At 44.7% G+C, this 25,136-nt stretch overlaps 1 protein-coding gene and 1 long non-coding RNA gene across 2 annotated transcripts in view; one reads left to right on the top strand and one right to left on the bottom strand.

The window, feature by feature from the left end:
- FOXO1 (forkhead box O1) overlaps positions 1–24,284 on the bottom strand; it is a 62,151-nt gene extending 37,867 nt beyond the window's left edge. Inside the window, exon 1 of the mRNA XM_015641131.2 lies at positions 23,450–24,284. Within this exon, the coding sequence (XP_015496617.1) occupies positions 23,450–24,049 (600 nt within the window). The 5' untranslated portion in view covers positions 24,050–24,284. The remainder of the gene's footprint in view (positions 1–23,449) is intronic.
- LOC107210375 lies at positions 20,353–22,899 on the top strand. Its single transcript, XR_001523930.3, has 2 exons — positions 20,353–21,746; positions 22,375–22,899. It is a non-coding gene; the product is annotated as an uncharacterized LOC107210375 (long non-coding RNA).
- Positions 24,285–25,136: the final 852 nt, after the last annotated feature.

The raw sequence follows: 25,136 nt of genomic DNA, 5'->3' as shown, positions 1-25,136 counted from the left end.
TTGTCTTTCAATTTCTGTACTTTTCACAACATCTTTACCTGCTGTTACTTTTCAGATTAGGTAAATCTGTATTTTAGCCTAGAAGTTTGTATTTCCTCTGTATCTTGGAAGACTTGTGCAGACTCATGAGAGGTTTCAAGCCTACAGAAAACCAGGTACAACTTTGAATCCTTGGATGATTTAAGGAGAACTACATTGGTTGAATACGTTAGTTTTTTCTAAATGCAAATATGCAAAGATTTATGAAGATGCAGCTTAACATACAGACAGTAAGGTATGAAGCCTGGCATTAACATTTACTTATTAAGAAAACTGAATGTTCACCATCAGATTTTTTTCCCAGAAGGTCTATGCCTTCAGCCATCATACATTCTTTACACACCCTGGAGCTTCAGCACAGCTAGTCAAATTCCTGGGCTCCTACAACGAACTGCTTGTAAGCCAAATTTTGCCATTTCCAAGGAGCCTGAAGCCACGAGACTCTGTCTATTAAGTTTTAAACTGTGTGCTTTCTTACATCCTGATGATGACAACACATTAAGTAACACACACACTCCCTAAAGGTGACCTAAAACAAAACACCAAGCATAATTTGCTATGCAGACAGTTTTTAGAAGTAGTTTTTGTGATCTCTTGCTCAAATCACTCTGCACAACTAAGTAAGAAACCTGCACTGGTAAAGAGACCAATTATTCTGACTCTCATCAAGTATCAGATTTTGAATAGATGCAATATTGCAAGACAGAAATGCCACAACACAGGTGTACTTTCTGAGCAACCAGGGAGAGAAGAGATAAAAACAATAAAATATGTGTTTAACAGAGGAGCAGACTTCAAGAAAACAATGATGAGTAGTCCCCTTAGCAAGAAGAGGTGGGTATATGAACCTAAAGGGCAGTTTAAGAGTGGATCATGCAAAGCCTAATTTATTTGGGAGAAAAAAAGGCAAAAAGTTAGCTCTTATGTGTACAGGAAGAGTCATGGAATCTTGATTTAGTATCTGTACTTAAATATGTGCTCTGTATCTGGCAACAAAAAGATTATACATATTATAAAAAAGATTAACTCAACAGTAAACCTCAGCACAAGCTTAACTCTGAGGTTAACTTCTCCATCTTCCTCTTAAAAAAGAATTCAACTCTTACACACCACACAGGAAATCAAGAGGCCAAGATCTTCAGCCATTCTGCCTGCAGTTTGTCTCTTGCAAGTAACTTTTGCATATGTTAAATGTGGAAGAGCACATCTGAATCACACTCCATTTGTCACCCTCTGACAAAAATCAAGTCAACACGAGGGTCTATCAGCTATGCAGCTCAGGGAACATTCAGCCAGATTTCAGATTAAACCAAATCACCAGTGTAAACCAAGCTACAGAATCACCAGTGGTATCTGCTCTCAGGAGCACACAGACCTCAAGTCTGTGCAGCTGGAGGAGAGAGCAATGAAATACTGGCAGAGCTCCTGTGTGTGGAAGAAGCTACTGTACTCACCTGCAAGCAGGACTGGAGCCTCTCACTGTCCTCCCAGCGTGGGGAGATGAGGCTGTCTGAACACCAACACCCAGAGAGCAGGGCACTGGCTACACTCATTTTTGAAGACTGTCAAAGCAGACGTGATTTTCTGACCTAGCTTCCTACTTCTCTGATTTACTGTGTACATCTGTGGGTTTGAGCAGACTAGAGACATCACCCATGGGTTGCCCCCTGTGTTGCTTATCAAAGAGCAAGACACCATTGTGCTTAAATAGCTACATGGGAGGAGACTTAGCTCATCCACTAAAGAGGATCTCAATATTCCTTTCCCAGTCATCTTTCAACACCTAGCTATCTCACATGGCTCTGAATCTCACAGATGCCCTCATTTATCAGTAAACACAATAAATAGGCTCTTACTGAAAAAGCAGAGTACAAGAGGATGTCACAAGTCAGAGTAAAAGGAGCATTTTAGGAGTTGGCTTGGCCAGTCAAACACCCAAATTCTGGTTATTTTTATTCTCAGGACATACACGAGCATCAAAGATGATGGGATAGATGCTTTTACAAATGCAAAGAATGAAAAGCCAGGACTTAGCATCCAAAAATGAACACAAGCATTTCTCAGGCTATGCACAAGTGCAAGGTTAAAGCCACTCACCTGATGGCAAAATACAGTTACCTCTAAGGTGCTGTGAAGCAGAGACTTCACTTCAACACCACAGGATTGTTTACAAGAAGGGAAATGAAGCTCAACTTCTCCAGCTGAGGCTGTAGAGGAATTCAAGGCAGCCAGAAACTAATTATTCAGCTGGAGTTTGGCCAGGACACTGGAGTTAGCACTGCTGTTCTCTAAGACTGTCAGGGGACTATGCAGTGACCACCAGCACTGTTGGTAATCAACAACGCTGCTTCCTGCAGAACTCAGGTTCTCCTTGGAAAGCTCCCATTTCTGGATTGAGCAAGCCCAGTCATACTCAGTTTGGGAACAACCTAAGACAAGGAGGAAGGGTGAGAAGTATAACTATTAGTGTCACTTTCAAGAGCAGTAAATTTTACATGGATTAAAGGGATGAAATCTTTATATATAGCAAAAAGGATAATTATAATGAAGGCATCTGTCTAGCTGGCACCACCTACAGCAAGACCTGCAAGCAGTAATTGTACAATAACAACGTGATGTTTAATGTGAGGTTTAGGACATTCTGCCAGAAAACCTAAAGTATCCAGGTTGTAAAACAGTGTAATAAGTAGGTAATCCCCAGCCTGGCGTCCAAGTTACTGCCCTAACCTGTTCCTTATGATTATAAAATGTCTCGGTGTCAGCAGGTTCACTGTGAGTCAGAGCTGAAATAATAAATGGCTTATTCTCCATCCTGATGGAGGAAATACATCACGGCTCATTGTGGCTCACTTACTGAGGCTTTTTTTTTTTTCAAACAGGAAAATGTAAAAATAACCAACTCATTCTGCATTATTGCACTTATTTTTGATTAACAAGGCCCTTATTACAATCAAATTAAAAAAGAAATAACAGCCTGTTTTCAATACGGCCTGCAAAAACAATACCTTGGGAAAAAACACTCAAGAAAAATACTGCACAAACAGCTGAAGAACACAAAACTTGTGACAAATAGTCTCTTTGCCAAAGTGATCCCAACACTCGGCTCCTGTAAACAGCTGGTTGCCTGAGCTGAGGTAAAGGTCTAGGCTGTAACCTCGAGGCACTTCTGCTCCCAAAAAGCTGTCTTTAGTCAGGTCCCCATGTTCACAGCACGAGGACAACTCAAGTAGTGTGTTTGCACACTCAGGATCCTTAGCTGTGAACTCCACAAGAAAGGTGCCATCTCTTGCTTCACACATTGCTGGCAAGTAAACAGTGCCCTACTTTTGTCAGGTCTGCCCACCAGTACACAAAACCACACAAAATGACCCCCTTGACAGCTCCTAAGAGACCCACGAAATGTCAGCAACTCAAAAAAACTCATCCTTTACTTAGCACAGAATTATTTAACAGCAGGAGTATTGTCAGCTAAGTGCAGCCAATCCTTTACACTTTTTGCAAACTGAAAGAACAGTAACAAGTGGAAGAAAATAAGCATGGACTTAGACAAAAAGTATAGGTACATTAAGATGATTATTTCAAGCTCAAATTTGGAGCACACGTATTTTTACACACGCACAGAGTGGCCTGCAAATGCAGAATACGTAAAACAACACAATAATATATTAAAACCAGAACAATATAGAAAAATCTACAAGCAAATTATTACATTTTTAAGTAACACCCATTCTCAAAAAAGAAATGAAAATACCTAAAATAGTAGAAAATGCAAATAGAGAGTACTTTCAGAAATTATTAAGGATAAAATGGGAGTGAATACCACAAATACAGCCCAAATTGTTTCCAGAGAAATATCTGCCCGAAAGGATTGCAAGTTCTATGACTCTGCATATTTGAAAGACAAAATAATTGACATTAGACTTACAAAGAATACAAAATTCTTTGAATTAAAACAACATGCACTAAGAAAATAAAATTTCTCCAATATTTTATTGTAGGGGAAAAAAATCCTCACATTTTTCTGCTTATATGTAGAATAACAAATGCTAAATTAGTAATTTAGACTGGATTAGGAAAAACAAATGTTAATTCCCAGAGTACTACTGCTACTGAACTGGTAATCAATAAATAAGTTATTTATGGTAAGTACTATACCAAAAATGCAGATTAAAGTATAAAATTAATGTGAGAGTGGTGTCTCTTGACTGAAAGTTTTTAAATGTACAGTTCAAATGTGCAAATGAGCTATCTTCATTTCTTGCATATCCTTTCTGCAGCTTCTTATGCACACTTTGATAACTCAGTTTTATTATGACCTTTAAAACATCAACATTCTGCAGGTAGCAGTGGCCAAGACTCAGAGCTACAACTGCAGCAGGGCAGGCATTTTCATCCTGTGCATGTTTTGCCGCACCAGAGTTTGCCTGTGAGACGCTGCAGCGCTGGTTTCCACCCCATGCTGTTTTCTAGCTGAAAAACCCAAAAAGTTTGAGTTCTGTCCTGGTGCTATCCATTAGCCCTAATTCTTGGCAGCTACTTGAAAGGGCTAATGATCTTGCAATGGAGTCATGGGACTTTGAGTCATGGTCCCAGCTCCAGGTTCCACCAGCAGCCCCCACACTGCTCCACGCCCGTGCTCCTCCTCAGCTGCCCCACCACCAGCAGCGAGGATGCCCGAACCCCTCTCCTCCTGGGCCTGTCTCTAGGCTTCACAGGATTTTGTGGCAGCTTCTGATCCACTCAAAGTTGTCCCCCTTGCACCCTCTCCTCTTCACTGTCCTCAACAGAAATGCATGCCAAACAAAGTGAAAATATTGGCATGTGAAAGGTGGATACACTGAAGCTACGCAAGCACAACTAAGCACATCAAGCTTTCCTGCAGATTTACCCACACCACGTATCCCACAGCTTCCCATGGGCCAACCTTAATCCCACAATCTGCACCCCCTCTCCAACTTCACTACTTTCACTCCTTTATCTTTACCAGCCCCAGCCCCCAAATACCACAAGCCCCAAGTGAAAGGCCTCCGAACTCCACAGCATCCTTCTGCTCCTCCTAAACAACGTTCCTTGGAGCATCCACCAGGTCCATAAAAGAGCTTGGACTGGACAGCAAGCTGCTACCCACCAGGAAGAAAACAGGCAATTCCAAGCATGGTTACTTAACTCTTGAATTGAACTTTTTTTTTAGTCATGTTTTATGACATCCATAATAATGAATATTCCAGTGATGAGCACAGAAGCTGGATTCATTACTGCCTTGTGACTCATTAAGGGGTTTTTCTAAACTGAGCAAAGTTTCCATATTTTTTGGGCCACATCTCACATCAGAGCTACACTTCAAGGAAGTGTTACAAATCAAAACAACTTCGATGACAACACTACAAAGAAGAACAAAATACTCAGCATTTGGAATGGCAAGAAACTGGGATTTATAAATATCCCCCAGATACATTTAGAATTTTTAATCCCTTTCACACTTTGGACTTCAACCCTTAAAAATGCAGGAAGAATGGTTTGTTTTAAGCTTCTGGACTTTTTTTTTTTTAAATTTCATTTCCGTTTTGGCTTGTGATGTGAACAGATCTGTTCAATGACATTACACAGCACTGCTTCTGAAAGCAATAGTCTGCTCTTTTCTATCCTACACCAGTAAGAGCAAAAAATTTCCTCCTTCTGACCCAAAGATCACAGAAAAGAATATATTTGTCCAAAGACAAGATTTGCAGACAGTTGTCATACTTCTACTGAACGACAAAGCTGGACAAAACACACAAGGAGCTTTGAATTATGCCATCTTTCCCTTTAACACTTTTTATTAATTTTCTGAGTGGGTATATTTATTTCCTTAAATAAGCATGTTATCTTCCTTATTAACTGCAGCTTCTTTTTGACACTCATTTAATTCTGTATCTTTTTCTTTTATTTGCGTACATTTGCATTTACAATGCTAATGAAGAGTTCGTGCTTCCAGGTAAAGATTGTTTTTATGAAGTGATAGGAAATCCTGTCAGGTCTTAGGGTTGCAGTTTTTCTCCAAAACAAACCCTTCCATTACGTTGTAGATTACATACCTTTAATATATTCCTTTTCTTTGTGACAGATATTGTCTTCTCTTTAGAAAGTAAAACTTTCCTAACTAAGCCTCAATGACAGAAAGTGGGATTTTACAGAGAAAAAAACAGAAAAACAGAACAACTGGTGGCACTCGTGATTTAACTCACATTTCAAAGTCTTTCTCATTTCCGCTCTTTCCTTTTCTTACAAACACCACAACCAAAACACATTTGTTTGCTTTGATTTTCTAAACTCTACTACTCCCAAAGACGAGAAAATTCCTCTGCAACCCACTGAGGTTACCAGCACGTTACAGCTTTGTTGCTATACGAGGACCATCCAGCCTTTGCAGACTCTCTAGAAAACATAGAACAACTTACAGACATCTGTAAGTTGTTACCTGTAGGGACAGATACGCCCTACATCTGTCCTGGGAGGTGGCAAGTTCAGGACTGATCGATGTCATGGCCATCAAAGAACTTCAACAAAGAACATCAAAGAATATCTCATCATATGCAACGGGAACAGATCACACTGCTGTGTACCGCTGGTCTTGCTTTCAAAAGGGAGAAGGGTGACAAACCTCTTGGACTGCATATGCATGGAAGCTATGCTACTTATCTGAAAAAAAAGACCACTTCTGCTGTGTGTAAATTGTATGGCTGTGCACAATATTTAGGAGACCAGAGCTAAGACTTCCCAGTGCTGGCAAGCAGGGAGTCAGGTGTGGGTTAAACCCCATGTATTGCCCTCACTTTTCTACCTCCTTGGAGGAGAACTGTTACTATTACAAGTGAAACCTGAGATTTCTCTACAGACTAGAAGATAGCTGCTTTTTCTACTCCTTCTTACAGAACCATTTTTCCAGTCTTTTAGTGGCCACTGTGGTAGATAGATAGCAAGAAGATACTTCGACCTTGGCCTCCAAATCAGTTTGCCAACTACAGATTTTACAGAAAAAAAACTCAGAGGTTCCTAAATTCTCCGTGTCTGGACAACATGGCAAATTGGGCCAGTCCCCTGTGGAGTCAAAATGCAAAGTCTCCACATGAAGAGGAAACAACATGGTCCAAAATTACCATCTTAGTTCCATGCTCTAGGAGCTACAGGCCTGAATTTGATGAATTTGATGAAAATTTGAATATTTTGTCAACACTTGCAGCTGCCCCTTGGCCTCTTCCCTAAACTAATGGTGTCTCATAATTTGAGTCTAAAAAGACCTCTATGGAAGGTCACAAGGGCTGCCTCCTTTCTCAGGAATTCCTGTGCCTGATGAAGCTCCTCCTCGTGAACATGTAGAATAGGAACCTATTCCCCTCCACCAATCCCAAACAGACCAGCCTACTAAGCTAAAAGTAGACTACATAACCCACTTCACATCCAACTACCTTCTTTCCCTTCTACAGCTACCCAAAGGGCTCCCCCTGCAACACCAACAGGTACTTTGAATCACAAAAGTCAACAAAGAGATAGGAGCCATTAGGCTTGAATAAAGGTTCCTCTGAGGTAGGAAGGAAGCTGCAGGAAGCTCCCACACAGTTCAGAAGAGGACTGTGCTGCCCACAGCAGCTCATCACCCAGGGAAGTTTTGCAGCTGCAGAAGAACTTCAGACCTTTACTGGACTCTCCCACAACTGGTTTGCATCAGCAGTTACACACAGGACCTTTAAGTTACCAGTATGAGGTGAAGTCAAACCTTAAACAGCAAGCAAGATCTACTTTTCTCATTGGTGTTGCCTATGTCAACATTAACACATGATTTACATGGCAGAGGAAAACAGGTGTTAATGAGGAGAGGGAATATTCAGTCGATATATTCTTTGCTTCTCTGTTTGTATTCCTCAGGTAATAAAATTCAGTGTAAGTGGTACTCCAGCAAATCAACAGCATTAGCAATAAACCTGGTCAGAAGTTTCTGAGTATAAAAGCATTCCAGCCTCTGGGTTTTTTTCCTTAAATTTGGAAGGAGGTTTAGTGTTTCAGTATAATTCAGCTCATGTTAGAGACATTTCTAGGAAAAGGCACATATCCTACAGCAAAGCTTATTTAACAGTCACCAGCAACAAACTTAAAGCCTTTATTGGCAATTTCAACTTCTGCTCTGCATGATTCATTTATCCCTGGGATAGTCCTGAGCAAGGGATTCCCCCAGCAAAAGACAGACTAATCAAATTATTTCAAGTCAGTCAGGTACTCACTTTATGCCATCCAGCCCCAATAGCAAAATTGCTTTAATAGCAGATCTCCCAATGTTTGAGGAAAAAATATCATCACAGGCTAAACACTGGCTTAATCAGAGCCAAGAGACAAAGCTCCTACAGTCAGAAACACATAAATGTTACCACTGACTCATGCTCACTGCTAACCTTTCACGCTGGGCTAGGAAGTGGCTTTTATACATATACATAAAGGTCTTTTCCAGCCACAGAACAATTCTGTGTTTCTACGACACACACCCTCATTTCAGACACACACTAGACAGAACACGAAATTACCCTCAAACACAAGGGCAGCACAGCTACATTGCATCCCAGTGGCTGGCATGGAGAGGAGAGATTTTTGCAAGATGCTGGAAGATCCCCGTACTGAGCAACAAACCTGAAAAGGCTCTGCACCCCTCTTTCTGGGAGAGCTGTATGCCATACATCCATCACGTGCTGGTACTTTTGCACATCATGCCTAGCTAAAGATGCCTAACCTGGTAAGCAATTTTGGGTGTCAGTTATTTCTTACCTCTATCTCACCCTGGATGATAACTTGATAATTAAGAGGTTTGGTGCACTTTCAGCCTGGTTACTGAAGAACAGGCTGCAGCACCAGTTTATTTGCTGGGCACCTGCCTGGCACAGCAGCTAGCTGGCAATGGAAAGTACAGGAAATACCAGCTCTTGTCCCAGGAGTAGACCGGAAACATGGGTGAAAGATAAACAATGATACCAGTAACTATGCAGGTTTTTCTTTTCCTCTGCTTCTACCAACCTCTCTAAACTCCAACAGCTTTCATCCCTCTCACTTACGAGAGCCATTCAGGCTTCCACCTCCCCTGGTGCCCCTTTCTCTACAACTGCCAATGATGTTTTTGCTCTCATCATCTTTGAAAATGGAAATATTTCTTCTCAGCCATACAGTTTTTAATGTTGACAGCTCTTATTTCACACAGGAAGAACCTCCTGCACACCTGAAAGTTTGCCAACCTTTTTCCCATGGCACCCTCGGCTCCAAGAAAAGGCACTGCCTCCTTTAAGAGCACCACCATGCCACCGCCACCACTGTTGTTCCCTATGTTCTCAAATCCAACGCAGAGGGCAGTCACATGCTCCTGTTTATACATCCCTTAATACAAGGCTGCTATTTATCAATAAATGCCTTGAGGTGCAGAGCAAAGCCCAAGCTAATAAAAATCTGCTGGGATTATCAGCTGGTGTTTCACATCAGCAACAGTGGCGGCCAGGGAAAACTGAAAGGGAATTAAGGATGTGGCAGAGAGCACAAAAAGAGTAAAGAGCCAAAAAAGGGGATGCTTCAAGTATTTGAAGAGTTGGAGATTAAATACAGAAGAAAGGCAACAGAAATTGAGGGCCGACTTTTTTTTCTTTTTCTTTTTTATTTTAAACTTGAACCCAAGGCATTAAAAAATTACTTAAATAAACACAGGCAAACAGATATTCGCTATGTTTTGCTCAATAAATAACTAACCATTGGAACCCATGCCTGCAGGACAACTGCTGGAAAAATGACTTGCAGTGATTAAAAAAGGATTAAATGGGTTTTATAAGCAACAGTATCTGTTGTTAAACATGCTAAAATAAAATTACTAGAGTTAATAATCTGTTTGCTTCAGGGCATAAACTAATCCTCATCTAAGGGTAGGAGAGATCTGCTTGCATGTCAGCTCGATATCTGGTGCAACAACTCCTCTCCATTGGCAAGCAGTCCTTGCTTTTGATTCCTGGCATTTAAAAACTGTCTTTCTTGCCTGAAAAAGAGAGCACGCTATTGCTCAAGCCTTCAACTGACCTCACATAATTAAGTGGAGTTTACCAGACATATCATTCCCTTGAGGAGCGGGGGTGAAATGCTTGAAAAGGGAAGAAAACAGTTTAATTGCTCCACATTTCAATATTCTGCTCTCAGATTCTTCAAATGCAGTTGTCAGGGCACTAATACCAAGCACATGAGTTAAAACTGTTGGAAAAAGCTTAAAGATATGAACAAAGCATACAATCTATTCCTACTTTTCAGTGCAAATGGCTCATCAGCCAAATCATTTTATGAGAAAATAAGATATTTGGGATAGCCAGAAAGGGAAGATTTTTGATACATTAGAACAGAAGAATTTACTCTGCCTGGTAATAGTTAAAGCACTATCTAATAGCACGGCCTGATTTTCAAAGATGGAATAGGGTTGACATACAAACTCCTCAAGATTATGATCCAATGGATTATGATCCAGCCATCTCCAAACCCAAACCCATGAAACTTACTGACAGATTTGACAGTCTCCCAGATAATTGCTTCTGGACAAAACACAACACAGAACGTGACACATCCAGTGTGGTTATGAACTTTTAGTTTCAAGCACCAGTTTGCACGTTCTCACAGGTAGGACGGCTGCATGCTGGGGACACTCCTCCCCTGCCTCAGGACAGCTCTTACAGTTAAAAATCTTGAACATGAGCCACACAGACCTCATCCCACAAGAAACCTTTCCTTCCAAACTCCCAGGGCTAAACCCCCCAGTTCTACTGCTCTACATATTTTTTATTACTATCTTTTATTTTTAGGGGGATGCAAATTCTAGCAGGTCTAGTTTGGCAACCCAAATGCTCAACATTTGAACTGTGTTTTCAGAGAACGCCTATGCAATGGTCCACCTTAACTCACTATCAATTCAGATCATGTCAGAGTACTTCTGCAAAGTTTGGCAGTGGCCACCAAACAGATCAGTATCAGTGCTGGAGCCCCATGCTAAACTCATAGCCGAAGCAAGAAATAGAAAATGTCTGGTAGGAAAAAAAAACAAAACCACACACACACATACACAAAAAATCCAAACAAATAATAAAAAAAAGAAACAAAACCAGAAAAACCTCTGAAACTTAAATTAGTTTTACAGAGAATACAAACATAGTCTTTCAAACCACTGTATGTATATATTCCCCTTCCTCCCCTACTGCTGAAACAGCAAAGCATGCATGGCAGATGGCATGATTCATCTGAAAATTACTCTAGCAGCACTCTATTAGCCTCTAAGGAGTAAACTAGGATAAAAATATTCTGAATGTTAACTAAAAGTAGGCAGTTGTCATGAGGAGTCATCAGGTCAGTCTCTACTTGCTTAGTTTGCAGAATTTTCCATTCAATCAGCAACAAGCACTGCACATGAAGATAACATCACTTACTTGTTCTACCTACCAGGAATCATTGCAGAAGGGAAGCAACTGGGGCACAAAAATATTTATTTTGCCACACCTAAGTAAAAAGGTACCGGCCACAGTCAGGCCAAGAGTGACAGGACATCACATTAACAATGGCTTCAGCCATTTCGGGTGAGATGGGGGAAATTCGGTGTCTAGAGACTGCACATCTTAGCTAGGAGAACAACTCTCCTCATGCCCAGTAGCTGAATGCAAGTCTGCTCAGAGGAAAAGACGGAAGAAGGGACCTCAGGAAGTCTGTCCTTGCCCCAAGGTATCAGTAATTACACCCATCAGCCCACATGGCACACAGAGTAACTTGCCAGGGAAGTGACAGAACAAACGCCTCCATCACATTCAGTGTTAGGGCAGCTTTACCAAGCAGCCTGACTCAAAAATGCAGTAAAAGCACCATGCCATGAGTCCCCCTGCTTCATACAAAAGACAGTACTCAGCAGTGCTGCATGCTCTCTTCCAGAGAAAACAAGAAGTATAGGAAGCAGGGAATTGGGTTGCCAGATGCAAGGAATGCTGAGCACTCGCTTAGTGACCCATTGGACTAGCACAGGATGCCTCCAACTGAAACGCCATCGCTCATTTGAAAATAAAAAACCAACACACTCTTCGGTGGTTCAGACTGTGCTGACAGTAAAAAATCTCACTACAGTGCAGCCCGCTGCCCCAGGACTGAGTAGTCTAATTGCCTGGGCTCTGGGACCCAAGCTAAAAAACTCCTTCCCAAATAAACAGTCCACAAGAACTGATTTATTTTTCTGCTCCATCAACAATAATCCTCAGTAAACAGAAGCTGAGTATTTGGTGTGCTTCAATATGCAGGTTAACTAGGTGAAGCCAGTAATGCAGGTGCCCTCATCTTTGGGGAGAAGGTGGTGAAACTCTGCTTAATGTCATCTCTTCAAAAAGGCGTTTTCTACATATGTATACGCTACCACGTCAGCCTCGTTGCATAACTGGGTTGTGCAATCATTGCAAATCCATTTACATCTTCTGTTCCAGAGCTCCAGAAATGGGAAGGTGGGACTGCTGTCAAGGGAAAATGTGGATTTTGCAGGAGTGGTCTCCTTGGCCACAGGATGATGGTCTGAAAAGAGACTGAAGGCAGTGGGGAGGGCACCAGGACTCCATCCCTGATGCCTCTACTGATCATCCAGAGCAGACATTTGGAACAGAGTTTTAGTGAGAAACCTCAAAGCAAAAAATTACTTCATAGCATCAGGGGATGACTAGCGCTGGCTTGGGCTGCAAGCAGAGATTATGGTTTCTCCTTTTAATGCTTATGACTATGTCATTGCCACAGGACTGTAAAGAAGAAAAAGGCAAGAGTGCAGTATCAGGTTTTCATAGACTGTACAAACTGGATTATTCAAGAGTGACTCAAGTTCCTAACAAGCACAGAGAAGTCTGCATTAAGATAGCATCTCTTGATTTTTCCCAAAATCAATTGCAACAGGCTGCACTTTAAAATAATGCTTTAAACTCCCATCCTCGTTTGTATTTCAAGGCGGCATTTAGTGGATTTACTACACTTGCACATAAGGAAGACAAAATACAAACAGCACTGGGGACCAGACCTTAGATCATCATTAAAACCCTGCCAGCCAGAATATACTCACACAATGTCAGGAGAGATGCTCTTTCTTACCACAAAGGTAAACTCAAAAAAAACCTGACACCATAGTTTTACTAAGAGGCTGCACATATTCGTCAAGGAAAAAGGAGAAAAAGGCAGTAAAATTAATCCCCCAATTTAAGCCAAAAGAGAAAGCTCCTGGTTCAGTCCTCTCCATCCACCTCTGAGGTTTCCAAGCATTTAATACACTGAACTGCCTTCCACTCTGCCTTAATACCATCCCAATGATGGCAGGGCCAAGATAGCATAAAAACTACAAAAAATTAAAGCTGCTCTAAGTTAAACATGCAGCCACACTCTGACTCACATAAAAAATTTTAAAAACCAAAAATTTAAAAAAACATTTTAAAGTTTTTTTGTATCTTCCTCCACCATAGATTTATAGATATTAATCAAAATCTAATTACATCTAGCTAGACAGAAGTGTGCAGAGCATTTTTATTTATGTTTAATTTATGTAATACAATTTAATCAGACCACACAGGAGGCTGCATCCTCATCCTGATTCAAATAGCTTCTGGTTTGAGCTGCATACCCATCAACTCATCTCAAAAAAGCAGGGGTGAAGCAGGACAAGCATAGCAGCAACTGCAAATATCTAAGCCTGACCTGGCTCTGGAAACTTAACCCTCCTTAACACCACATCATTAAAAAAAATAATAGTAGTAATAATCAATCTTAGAAAAAGCAGTAGTAGTAACAATAAATCCTATCAATAAACATTATTTAACTTGAAAAAACATTTCATAGAAACCTAAAATGGCTTGGGTTGGAAGGGACCTTAAGAATAATCACGTTCCAACCCCACCACCACAGGGGGAGAACTTTCCACTAGACCAGGTTGCCCAAAGTCCCTGGCCTTGAACGCTTCCAGGGATGGGACATCCACAACTTCTCTCGGCAAACTGTGCCAGTGCCTCACCACTCTCACAATAAAAAATTTCTTCCTGATACCTGATCTAAACTTTCAGTTTAGATCTTCCAAGTTAGCACAAGCCTCGTTTTCCTCACCTGAACCTCCAGAGATATTGAAAAATCTTACTGAGGAGCAAAGGCAGCAGCATGGTATCCTCTGGAGAGACCAAGGGATGTACCTGAACTGATCTAAGTGGTGAGGAATCTATTCAGTGAATCACTAACCAACTTCTCTGGTAGTTACTGCAAAGAGGAAATACGATTACTTTCCCTGTCCTCCTCCCCACACCTGAGCAGTGACCGGCAGAGTACCCACGAAGGGGCCCGGCAGACGGAAGCATTTCGGCAGGACTCCGCTGGCGGGCTCTGCTCCTGCGCCAAGCAGCTGCCAGGTCACGGCTGGAACGCTCCCTGAAATCTGCACAGCAGCACCCTGCCAGCTCTGGGGCAGAAGCCAGGCTCCAGGCTTCCCCACACAGCCTTGTGCTCACACCTCGCCGTGCCGGTACCCGCAGGACGGCGGCCTGGGCCATGGGCGCAGCGCTCAGCCCCACAGCGCTCGGATGCTGCAGCCTCGCAGGGCAGAGGAAGGAACAGAGGGTCTAACCAAAGAGTTATGAATTACACCTGCTTACTGCACTTCCATAGCTGCAGACAACAACACACATAATCCCTCCTGCCTCGGAGCACCACCTTCATGGTGCACCACCACCACAGCGTGCCTTCACAGAGCCACGCTTTCTGGGAGAAGGGGTTGGGGGCTGGCAAATAATTATGTCTAATTTGAAGATTCAGATTTGAAGAGCGTATTTTTGGAAAGAGAAATCAACACGTTTTACAGTGAGCAGGAGCACAGAGCACATAGTCCTTTCACATCCTGACAGGGTAGAACTGCGGAGGCCTGCTATGAAGCACGTCTGAATAACATCATCTTCATTTTTTGAATATCTAATTAGGAGTTTCTATATATTGCAAAGCATTGCTATAAGATATAATTTAGTTGGCAAACACTAAAGATCTCAGTCTGTAAGTACGCTTTTGGCAATCAAAATTCAAATTTGGATATATATCCAAGATATGTATGGCACCGGTACCTTTTTTTTTTCAATGTTAACAATTACAATTAAATTAGGAGATTAACTCGTATCAGTTTTAAGCAAATGCAAGCTACAAGCAAATGAGTCTACACCACCACCACAACAGTATATTTTTGGATTGTTAGTATCCTTACTCCCATTAGCAACTTCACATATATTTAACACATATTAAAGGGCAGTAAAAATCCAAGAAGGCTACGGATGCCAGAACTTAGCACCAACTTAAAACTCACATATGCCAAAAAAACATTTGCAACTGCGCAAATTCCCACTGTGGGAACTGAAAGGCAGATTCATATAACACAATGGGCAACAAATCCATTCCTTTAATTTCAGTCGCCAAATTTTAATTAATTTCCATCCAGGCAAACACCAAGGATTTCTGCTGATCTTGCAGGATGTAAGCTCATTTGCACAATAAATGTGGTTTAACAAGTCACCACTTTTATAGCAAGTTGCTTCAGTCTTATCTAACTGCAGAGTTTGAGAAGTCAGTGATGGCTGAGTGAAACCTCACCCACGTCACAGTTTCTAGAGTTAAGCACAAGAAAACTGAAGAAGTTGCTACCTTGCCATTGCAAGTGAGACTGCCAACAGAAAATTGACAGAGACCACATTCTGAATTATGTGTATAACCTTATTCAGGAAGGGAAAAAAGCATGCACTTTGCACTTTTGAGTTTCTCCTACAAAAAATAATGGACATATTCCAATGCTTCAGAGCTCCCCTTCCAAAAAAAAAAAAAAAGAAAAAACCCCAACAAAAAAAGGCCCTTCTCTGCTGTCTAAATTTGAACAGGTCACATATAAACAAGTCCTGTCTATGCTGGGAGGCACTAAACACTCCAGCACTAAAGCAGAGGGAGGGTTCTGCCAGCAGAATGGCCAAGTGGGGCTGCCCAGGAGCCACTGCCCATCCATACAGGGCCAGCTCCAGCACAGAAATTTACAAGCAGCTCCAAGGAGTGGTGTAGAGGTCTCCCAGACACAGCACTTTTGCTCACCTGTCACCCTCCTCCTCTACAGGATCTAGAGTGGAATGAGAGCGGTGCCAATCCTGCCTGGCTATGGAGTTGCAGGTCAGCCTCACCAGCAAGCAGCTGCCTCAGCATCTCCTGCCTCATGCACTTTCAACTTGCCCCAGAACCACAGTTCCCATGAACAGCACAAAAGCTTCTCACACATATCACTCCTACACATATACACACTCCTCATTGCATTAAAAAATGGTTTTCATTTCCCGATTTCTGCGTGTGACAAGAATTTCATTCTGGTAGCAACTAAATTAAAGGAGGGGCATTTCTAACATTTTCTAAGAGAGACACCAGCATACAAGAAGCAGAGCCCAACCCACCTCATCATTTCACATCCTGGTGCAGAAGCAGCATGGAGGCCTGGCACCAAGTGACCTCTGAGAAAGAGATGCAAATGAAATAAGAATTCTTACGTATTACAGAGCACAGCTAGTAGATATAATTTAGTCAGAAAATGTTATGGTTAAGAGCACCCTTCCTTGCAAGCACTTTTCTGGTAATCAGTCCAATTTTAAATCGGAATATGCCCTATTTCAGAGACCATGTCCCCAGTACATTCTCTCAAGTACATATGTGACAGGCCCCAGAACCTACACACCATGGACCTACATAGCAATAGCCTTGACAAAGGAGTTACACACACACACCAACATGAGCCTACATTGCACACACCAGTAAAGAACCTGGAGAAACATGGACTTCTTAGAAATGAAATCACAGCCATCCCTGGCATGCTGTCTTGAAGCACCAACAGGACTGAATTCACTTCTTGCTGCATGGATTCCTAGCATTTCCAAAAACTAGGTTTCCAAAAACAAGAACAAAAGATTATGTGTACCTTTACGTTTAATTAACTCTAGAGTAAGATGAATTTTCAAACAGAACTATAATAACATCGTTGATACTGTGCAGTGATGCAAGATGCCTTTAACAACTCAGTAGGTCATCTGAGCAAACTGAGTGCTGCCCTCCAACTCCTCCAGAAATTCCGGATCTTTGTCTGATGCAGCAGCTGTCAAGAGTCCCAGGAGGTTCTGACTGACTACATTTTTAAAGCTAGAGCCACTTCTGGTTCCATCTACCAAAAACTAAAGCATTGCTAAGCTTTTACCATTCATTACATAAGTGCTTCAAAACTTAAACATGCGCCTCTTTAGGTATCATTTTAAGCTATCTAGTAAAGACCAGTGTCCACTACCAAAATCTAGAACAAGCATGAGGCTTAATGAAGACCTTAGAAGATAACAAGCAATCCAGTAAAAGCATCTTAGTTCTTTTCATTCCTTCTGTGTTAGGAATGGAGACCAAGAAACCTCATGATGGTGCACTGCTCACTTAAGACACATGCACATCACAGACAACAGTGTAGGAATGATGCACCTTTGTTTGATGAACAGTCATGATTAATGCTTAGTAAGTAGATTTAGAAATAATACTTCAACGTGAATAGCACTTATCTTCACAGATCAATTCATGCTGAAGCTCTCTATGGAGCAGCAGAGATGCAGTTCTTTAAAATGTGACTCTAATGCACTTAATTTCTGAAGCACAACCTATCATCACCAAGAGCAGTGTTTCCCCAATATTTAAAACCCATTTCAGCAACCAGATTGACAAACAAAATGCAACAAAATTCATTAAAATATTAGTATGCACTACCATATGCTTCACTGTAACTATCTGCAGCCAGCATCAGTGAATTTCAAGTTCCTTTCTTGTAAGAGTTGACAATGAAGTAAATATATCCATATTTTTCGTATTTCTTAAAGAGGAAAACAAACTACATTTCAGGTTATCTTCACTATGTCTTGGTTTATTATTCATCACTCAAGGTTTTAAAATAATTTCCATCAGAAATCCTTGTTTCATATATGAATTTCTTCCCAAAACAGAAGGGGCTGAGGGTTGAATTTCTGTAGCCACAGGCCTACATATTTCACAAATCTGTGGCTGCAAAATATATCTGCATTTTTATTCCAGAAGCCAAGCACTTATTTTACAAAATGATTCACCAGTTGAGTAAACAGAAACACACGTATTTAGGCAGCATCGTGCTTTGGAAACCGAAAAGATATAAGCAGACATCTCAGGACTACACAGTTTCTGGTGCCTTACTGAAAAACTCAAACCACCTGAAGTACTGCCTATTTTATTGTATAAAAAAGAAAGAAGGAAAAAGAGACAAGGAAAAAGAGACAAAGAAAACAACTTCAGCATCTCTCACCTAAACATCTTTATCTCCTTGCACCACACTGTTTCCCCTTTCCATCACAGGCAGCAAAGGCTCCAGTTCCCCAAACAATCAACTTCACTGACTACTTGTAAAGCCATGTGACACAAAAATAATGATAATAAGGAAGCAGCTGAGCATGCCATAAAAAAATACGGTGGCAGAGAGCACTCACCTCTTCCTTGTATTGAAGCTCTTTAAAGTCAGACACTTCAGGAAAATTTAGTTCATTATGTCAGTATACAAAGTCACTCACACATTTCATTTTGGTGTTTGGCCTTACCGATAATCATACAAGTAACTGAACAGATACCACAGCAAATGGAAAACGAGCAAAGAAAATTAAGGGAAAATTAAAACATTATTCAAGGCCCTGATGGGAAGCTCAAAACCACTGATGCAGCCCAGCCTTGAGTTATTCAGACACAAGTGAGGATAGCATCTCGCACCTGCAAAGATGAAGCTGAACTTTCACACCTGAAACAAAGCAAAATGCAAACTCGTGACTCACAGACAATGTAGGCTGCTACAAGAGGCATTTTGGTAGCAGTGAGAAGGTATTCAAGACACCAAATAGTTTTGTCAGACAGGGTGGGCTGAGGCCAGGAGTCATGGCAGAGCAGACTCAACTGCAGCTGCCAGCTCGTGAGTCTATTTGCCACATGTAAAAAGGTACGATTGTATTGCATTGACCTTGACAGAATCCACAAAAAGAAAGCTCAACATACACACCTCTACCTGCATTATTCCCATGTGTGCTGTATGAATGTGTAACACAACGCATGATGCTGTGAAGGGGCACAAATCACCTGGGGAAGCATCTTCAGGGACACAGCCAAATGCCCACAGGTATGTAAACAGTACTGAGGGAATACACAGGCTGAGTTAAAGGCAATCTTCAATTGTGATTTTTGCCACCTAAAAAAAATACTCATAATAAAAACCTCACAAAAGTTGTATTTAAGCTCCCTTCCAATCCAAACTATTCCATGACTCTGTGATTCTAAGTAGTCATTTCAATTTAATTAAATCATCTAAATTTCCACAATTTAAACTGCTTGCTAATTGAGATTCAAAAGCTTTGAAAAAATTTAGTAAAAATTATTCTTTATTTTTCAGTCTTTCTAGTATTTTTTACTACCTGTGATTTTCAAACCAAGTACAACTGAACCAAAACAATGAGAATTCATTTTGCATGGAGACCAATTCACTACAAAATAGTGCTGACCATAGAGAGCTCATATGACAAGGCCACCCAAAGCACCTGTCCCATGCCTGTTTTGTCCTCAGGCTTTCAGGCTTACAACCTTTCACCCCTCTGCAGCTAGATACATATTCTCATTCCTTCAACAATGGCAGCAAATGAATTTAGGTGAACAAGCTGCCTTGGGACTAGAAGTAGAGGAGCTAAATGCGCCCATGGAACCTTAATGCTAAGACTAATCAACAACAATCAACAACAAATGCGCCTCCAGATGACACCAAAACTCCTTGTTTCCTATCCAAAAAAGTTACAGGATTCTTTTTGAACCCGTTTTCAAAAGCAGACTGAAAAGATGAGACCATTCAAGGAAGCTTAACTGTGACAGCTCCCTTACAATAAATCTTAACACTTGCCATAAAGCAAAGATATCATGAAATATGCACATCACAGAGATGTTTTATATTTTATATATGATGATTAGCCAAAAAGCTATCATATTTGTGTCAAAAAATAGCTATGCACAGCTGTGGAGTTCTTGCCTCTTCTGTTTTAAGTCTAATGTCTCCCACTATCATACTTAAGGCAAAATGTTACTTTTACTTGACTACTACACTGCGAGGAGAGTCTCATTCTCCCATGCAACTTTCACAACAATTTCTTTGTTATCTCTGCAGCAGATCTTGCTCTTGCTTTGGCTTTCTCTGAGCAACACAGGTCACTATCAGCACTCATTCACAACCAACAATGCAGCAAGTTTGGCAGAGCAGATCCCAAGTGCTCCATCCAAGGCAGCCACCCCAAGGGAAGTCATGGGGACTTTACTCCCTTAGAGTTCAACAGGGGATTTGTTCATAAAGCTGAGTTTGTGACAAGAAAATCTGTAATAAACTACTGTGTATGTATAACCCAGAACAATTTACCTACTTAAATATTTTTACGTTATTGATAATTTTATGTTACAATCTTTGGTTTATACCCTTATTTGAAAAGGCATTTTTATTTGAATGTTGTTATTCAGTAGAGGCTGAATGCCGTTTTGAGCTCCTCAAAATAACACTGACAATATGCTCAAGATAATACCGACACCTCTGAACTATCTCCAGTGAAAAATAAAAAAGAAGCTCAACATCAAGTGTTAAATCAGGGCAGTACATATTCATTAAGCATTAGAGCAGTTAGCCCTCAATTTCTGCCTGAGAAACACCGTCTTGCCACTATGCAGAAAGTGCACATTCTTTTTCAATTCTTGTGTCATACGTTTTGTGAAGAATTTTAAAGGTGCCTTACTACGCTTGTAAACATGCAAACCCGAACAAGACAAAGTGGCTCCGAGTTTTACTTAAGGAGAAAAAAAAAAAAAAAACAAACACCCCCCGTTTCCCAGCCTGCGTCAGCAGTGCACAATGTACTCCCAGCCCTAAGCCAGTGCCAGGCTCTGAGGCGAAGCCGCGCTCCCTCTGTCAGCAGAAAAGTCAGCGCCTCATCTGCGCTCATCTCTGCAGCGATGTTCCTCCTCTGCGGGGCCCTCGGCTGAGTCAGGCTCCGCTCCCAGCCCTCCGCCTGCACCTACTGCAGGTCCCCGGACCACGGGCAAACCAACAGCTCCCAAACTGGGCGATAAAAACCAGAATCCTCACTCAAGCCGAGCCGTGGGGAACTGGTGATAAACAAGGCAAGCGGGCTGCACGCCTCAGCCAGGCCAGTTCCAGCGTTGACACCCAGTGGCTGCTGGTAACTAAACTTGAAAGTGTCTTTAAGAAACTCTGCACTTCCTCGGCTTAAGTGGTAAAAACTGCAAGCGTGCAACTTTCAGAGCAGCCTGGCAGTTCTGCGGGGTCAACACGTGTCCGATGCATAACGCAGTGACTGTGTAATCATGGAAGGAGAGTCCCTGCGTATTTACCCACCAGCAGTGGCAGGGTACGTACTGCGCTCTACCAGAGGGTACTGCAGCCAAAAAAACATACCAGCAGCGGCTCTCCCTGTCACAGCACAGCTATGCGGGCATAGGATGTGCTCAATCTGTTAGAGGGAGGTGTGCGAGACTTCTTCTTCCTTGCTGAAGCACCACGGGACGAGCAGCAATACAACAGGAAGCGCCGAGTAAGTTACACAGCTATCTATCAGTGCTTCTTAGTTGCTCGTATGAATTTGGGAGCTATTAGATTTTATTTTGGCTTGTTTAGCTTTTAGTTCTCCTCTACTCAATCTGAAAAGGCCCTTAAGGAGATTAAAACACCACTGGAAAAAAAAACCAGCGTTTTCAAGTGACAAGTTACCTTATTTAAAACCTGTCAGCTATCAATCACTTCACTCCTATTAAAAGTTTTTCATGACAGATGTCTTCAGATGATTAACATTTAATTTTTTTAGTCAAACACATCAACAGAAACTAAGAAATTTCAAAAGCCCTAAAAGCTTTCAGCTAAAAATGAGTTACAGATTAATCGCATTTACTTAGCAGGATATGTTGCTTACCTCTAAAAAACCAGAAATTTACAAAAAGCCGATGTAACAAACATTCCTAGCAGTGCAATAAAAAGCACGTAAGTGCAGGATTTGAGCTGACGCTTATTTAAAGAAAAACTCAGATAATACAAATACTAGAAAGCGAAGCCAAGAGTTTGACTGGCCCTAACTGGAGTTAAGTCCCGAACACACCAGAGTGCGCCGATGCCGGGCTAAGTGCGCGCACCTCACGCATTTATTACCATCATTTAATCCCTCACAGGGCGGAGGAGGCTCTGCCTGTACGCAGACGGTACAAGCTCGTTCTGACAATGCTCTCACGCAACAGTGCCGCAAATCTCGGGGACACGGGTGGGTGACACTTTCTCGACCGATGCATCAGCGCTAAGCCTTTATCACCCGCGGGGATGCAAAGCTGGAGGGCTCCATGGGTCTGGCGCTGCCTCCGCAGCCGCGCAGCCCCAAGCGCAGTTCGCCCGGCTCGCCCCGCAGCCGTCCGGGGTACAGCCGGGACCTGGCGAGCGGGGCCCCGGGAACCGGGGCGGCAGGAGATCCCCCCGCGGGGTTCCGGGCAGCACCGGCCGCGGCTCCGAGCACAGATCCCGGCCGCCAACAGGTTGCTCCCACCGCTCCGCTCAGACGGCAGGGACTGCGCGGCGGGAGAGAGGGAAGGGGGGAGCTCCATCCCACCACGTAACACAAGAAAGACGCTCCCGCAACTCAAGTTTAACAAAGCCATCACGTCAAATACTGCGGCTTACTCATTAAACACACGGTATTTCTGCAACCCTTGTTCTGCCTCCTCTCTTTCCCCATCCCTGTTTGCCTCTGTCCCCGCTCCGCCGCCCGACGGTGAAGCCCTGCAGCGCCGGGGCGGACGGCGGCTCGGAGCGCCCCGTCCCGGGCCGGGGCCGCGGCCGAGCTCCCTCGGCACCCCCCGCACACGGGTGCGAACCCCGGCGAGCGGGAGGCGGCGGCGCTCCTGCCGGCTCTGCCCGGGGACGGCGCCGTGACACCGCGTGAACTTTTGCTTTCGGCGGGGCAGGGCTGGGGGGAGGCGGAGAGCGGGGGGGCGGCCCCGGTCCCTCCAGCGCCCCAGCGGCGGGAGGGCTAGAGCGCTTTTCTCCCTTAGGAGTTCCCCCTTCGGAAAGGTAAAGAAAAGTAGAAACGTGAGGTTAAACTGAAAGCGCGGAGCGGGAGCACTGCAGGCTGCGCAGCGGGCATCATGCAGCCGGGGAGGATGGCGTGCCCAGCCGCCTGCAGCGCCGCGGCTCCGGGACGGCGGAGCCCTCCCGGGACCCACTCCGACGGGGCGTCCCCCACCACCCGCCCCTTACCTTCCAGCCGGCCGAGCTGTTACTGTCGCCCTTATCCTTGAAGTAGGGGACGCTCTTGACCATCCACTCGTAGATCTGGGAGAGGGTGAGCCGCTTCTCGGGGGAGCTTTCGATGGCCTTGGTGATGAGGTCTGCGTAGGACAGGTTGCCCCACGCGTTGCGCCGCGACGAGCTGCTCTTGCGGGGCTGCCCGGCCACGGGGCCCGGGGACAGACCGGCCACGGGCGGCGGCACCGGCGGCACCGGTGGCGGTCCGGGCGGGTGGAGACGGCAGCCGGCCTCGGGCGCCGGGAAGTCCCCGCAGCGGCAGGCGGCAGCCTCCGGGGGGGCGGCGGCGGGGGGCAGCGGCGCGAAGTCCTCGCTCTCCTCTAGCAGGCTGAGGTTGCTGATGAAGTCGGCGCTCAGCCCTCCCGAGGCGGCGGCCCCGGCCGCGGCTCCGGCCGCCCCATCGGGCTGCCCGCCGCACGACGGCGCCGGGCTGGAAGTGGCCGAGCTGGGGGGGTTGAACTCCGGCCGCGGCAGAGGCCAGGTGCAGGAACGGGGCCGCGGCAGCGGCTCGAAGTCGGGGTCGATGTCCACCAGCTGCGGTGCTTCGGCCATGGCGGGGCCGGGGCGGGAGCGCGGCGGGAGCGGGGCGGCTTGGGCTCAGCGCCGCCGCCCCATGCAGGCTCCGGGCGCGGATCGGCGCGGCCCCGACGGCGCGACCGCCAACTCTCCTGGGCTCGCCGCCCTAGACCTCCGGCCTGACCTCCCTGCCCCGCCGCCCTAAACCCTGCCCCTGCCCGGCTCCCGGATCCCTGCCCTCCGCGGCAACTGCAACAGCAGCGACCCGGCCGCCCGGCGCGCACCGACTGGCGGGGAGGGCCGGCCCGCGCCCCGCCAATGGCAGCGCCGCGCCGCCGCCCGCCTCCCGCCGCGGGGCCGGTTTGGCAGGAGGGTGCCGGTGCCCCCGTGCTGCTTCTGGGTGGTTTTTGTTTGCCGGCGGCGCAGCGGGGAGAGAAGCGGCGAGCGGGCGGCCGGCGGTGCCCCCCGCGGCCGGGGCTGCCCAAGGGCAGTGAGTGCTCGCACGGCGAGCCGCGGCAGGATGGCCACGGAAATGCCCCCGCGAGTGTTTCTACCGCAGCCGCTGCGTCGGGGTCCTGCCGCCCGCATCGACGGGCCCGCTGCGTGTCGCCGCCGGGGATGAGCGGCGACCTGGGAGCATCCCTCGGCTGCAGCGGGGCGGCTGGGGGAGTATGCGGGAGCGAGGGGCATCTCCCCGTTCCCGGCGGCATCCCGGCAGCGCTGGCTCCGTGCGGAGCGCTGCTGCCGCCCGGCTGCCCGCCCCGCGGGGGCCCTGGCAGCCCCGCATACCGGACAGGGGGTGCGACAGCTGCCCTGCCTCGCTCCCCCCTCCCTCCCTCCTTCCCTGGCCGGCTCCCCGCCAAAAAGTGTCTGCACCTCCCGAAGTGATAAATCTCCCCTTCGGCTGAATACCGTGAGCTGGTGTTTTATTCCGTGAGCAGGCACGGAGCACGGGATAATACCATCCTAAATCAGCTATGGAACATACTTTGTATTTTTCCCGGCAAACCCCAGGGCTACTCAATTCATTAAGGTTTATATTCTTCCCTTTCAATGAGGCAGCAGTCACACAGGACGCATCGCCTCTGCCTTCCCTGCCCATCAACATACAAAGATATAGATA

This window comes from Parus major, chromosome 1 (assembly GCF_001522545.3).
Source record: "Parus major isolate Abel chromosome 1, Parus_major1.1, whole genome shotgun sequence".
In the NCBI taxonomy this organism is placed as follows: Eukaryota; Metazoa; Chordata; class Aves; order Passeriformes; family Paridae; genus Parus; species Parus major.
This window is presented reverse-complemented; position numbering and strand designations above follow the sequence as displayed.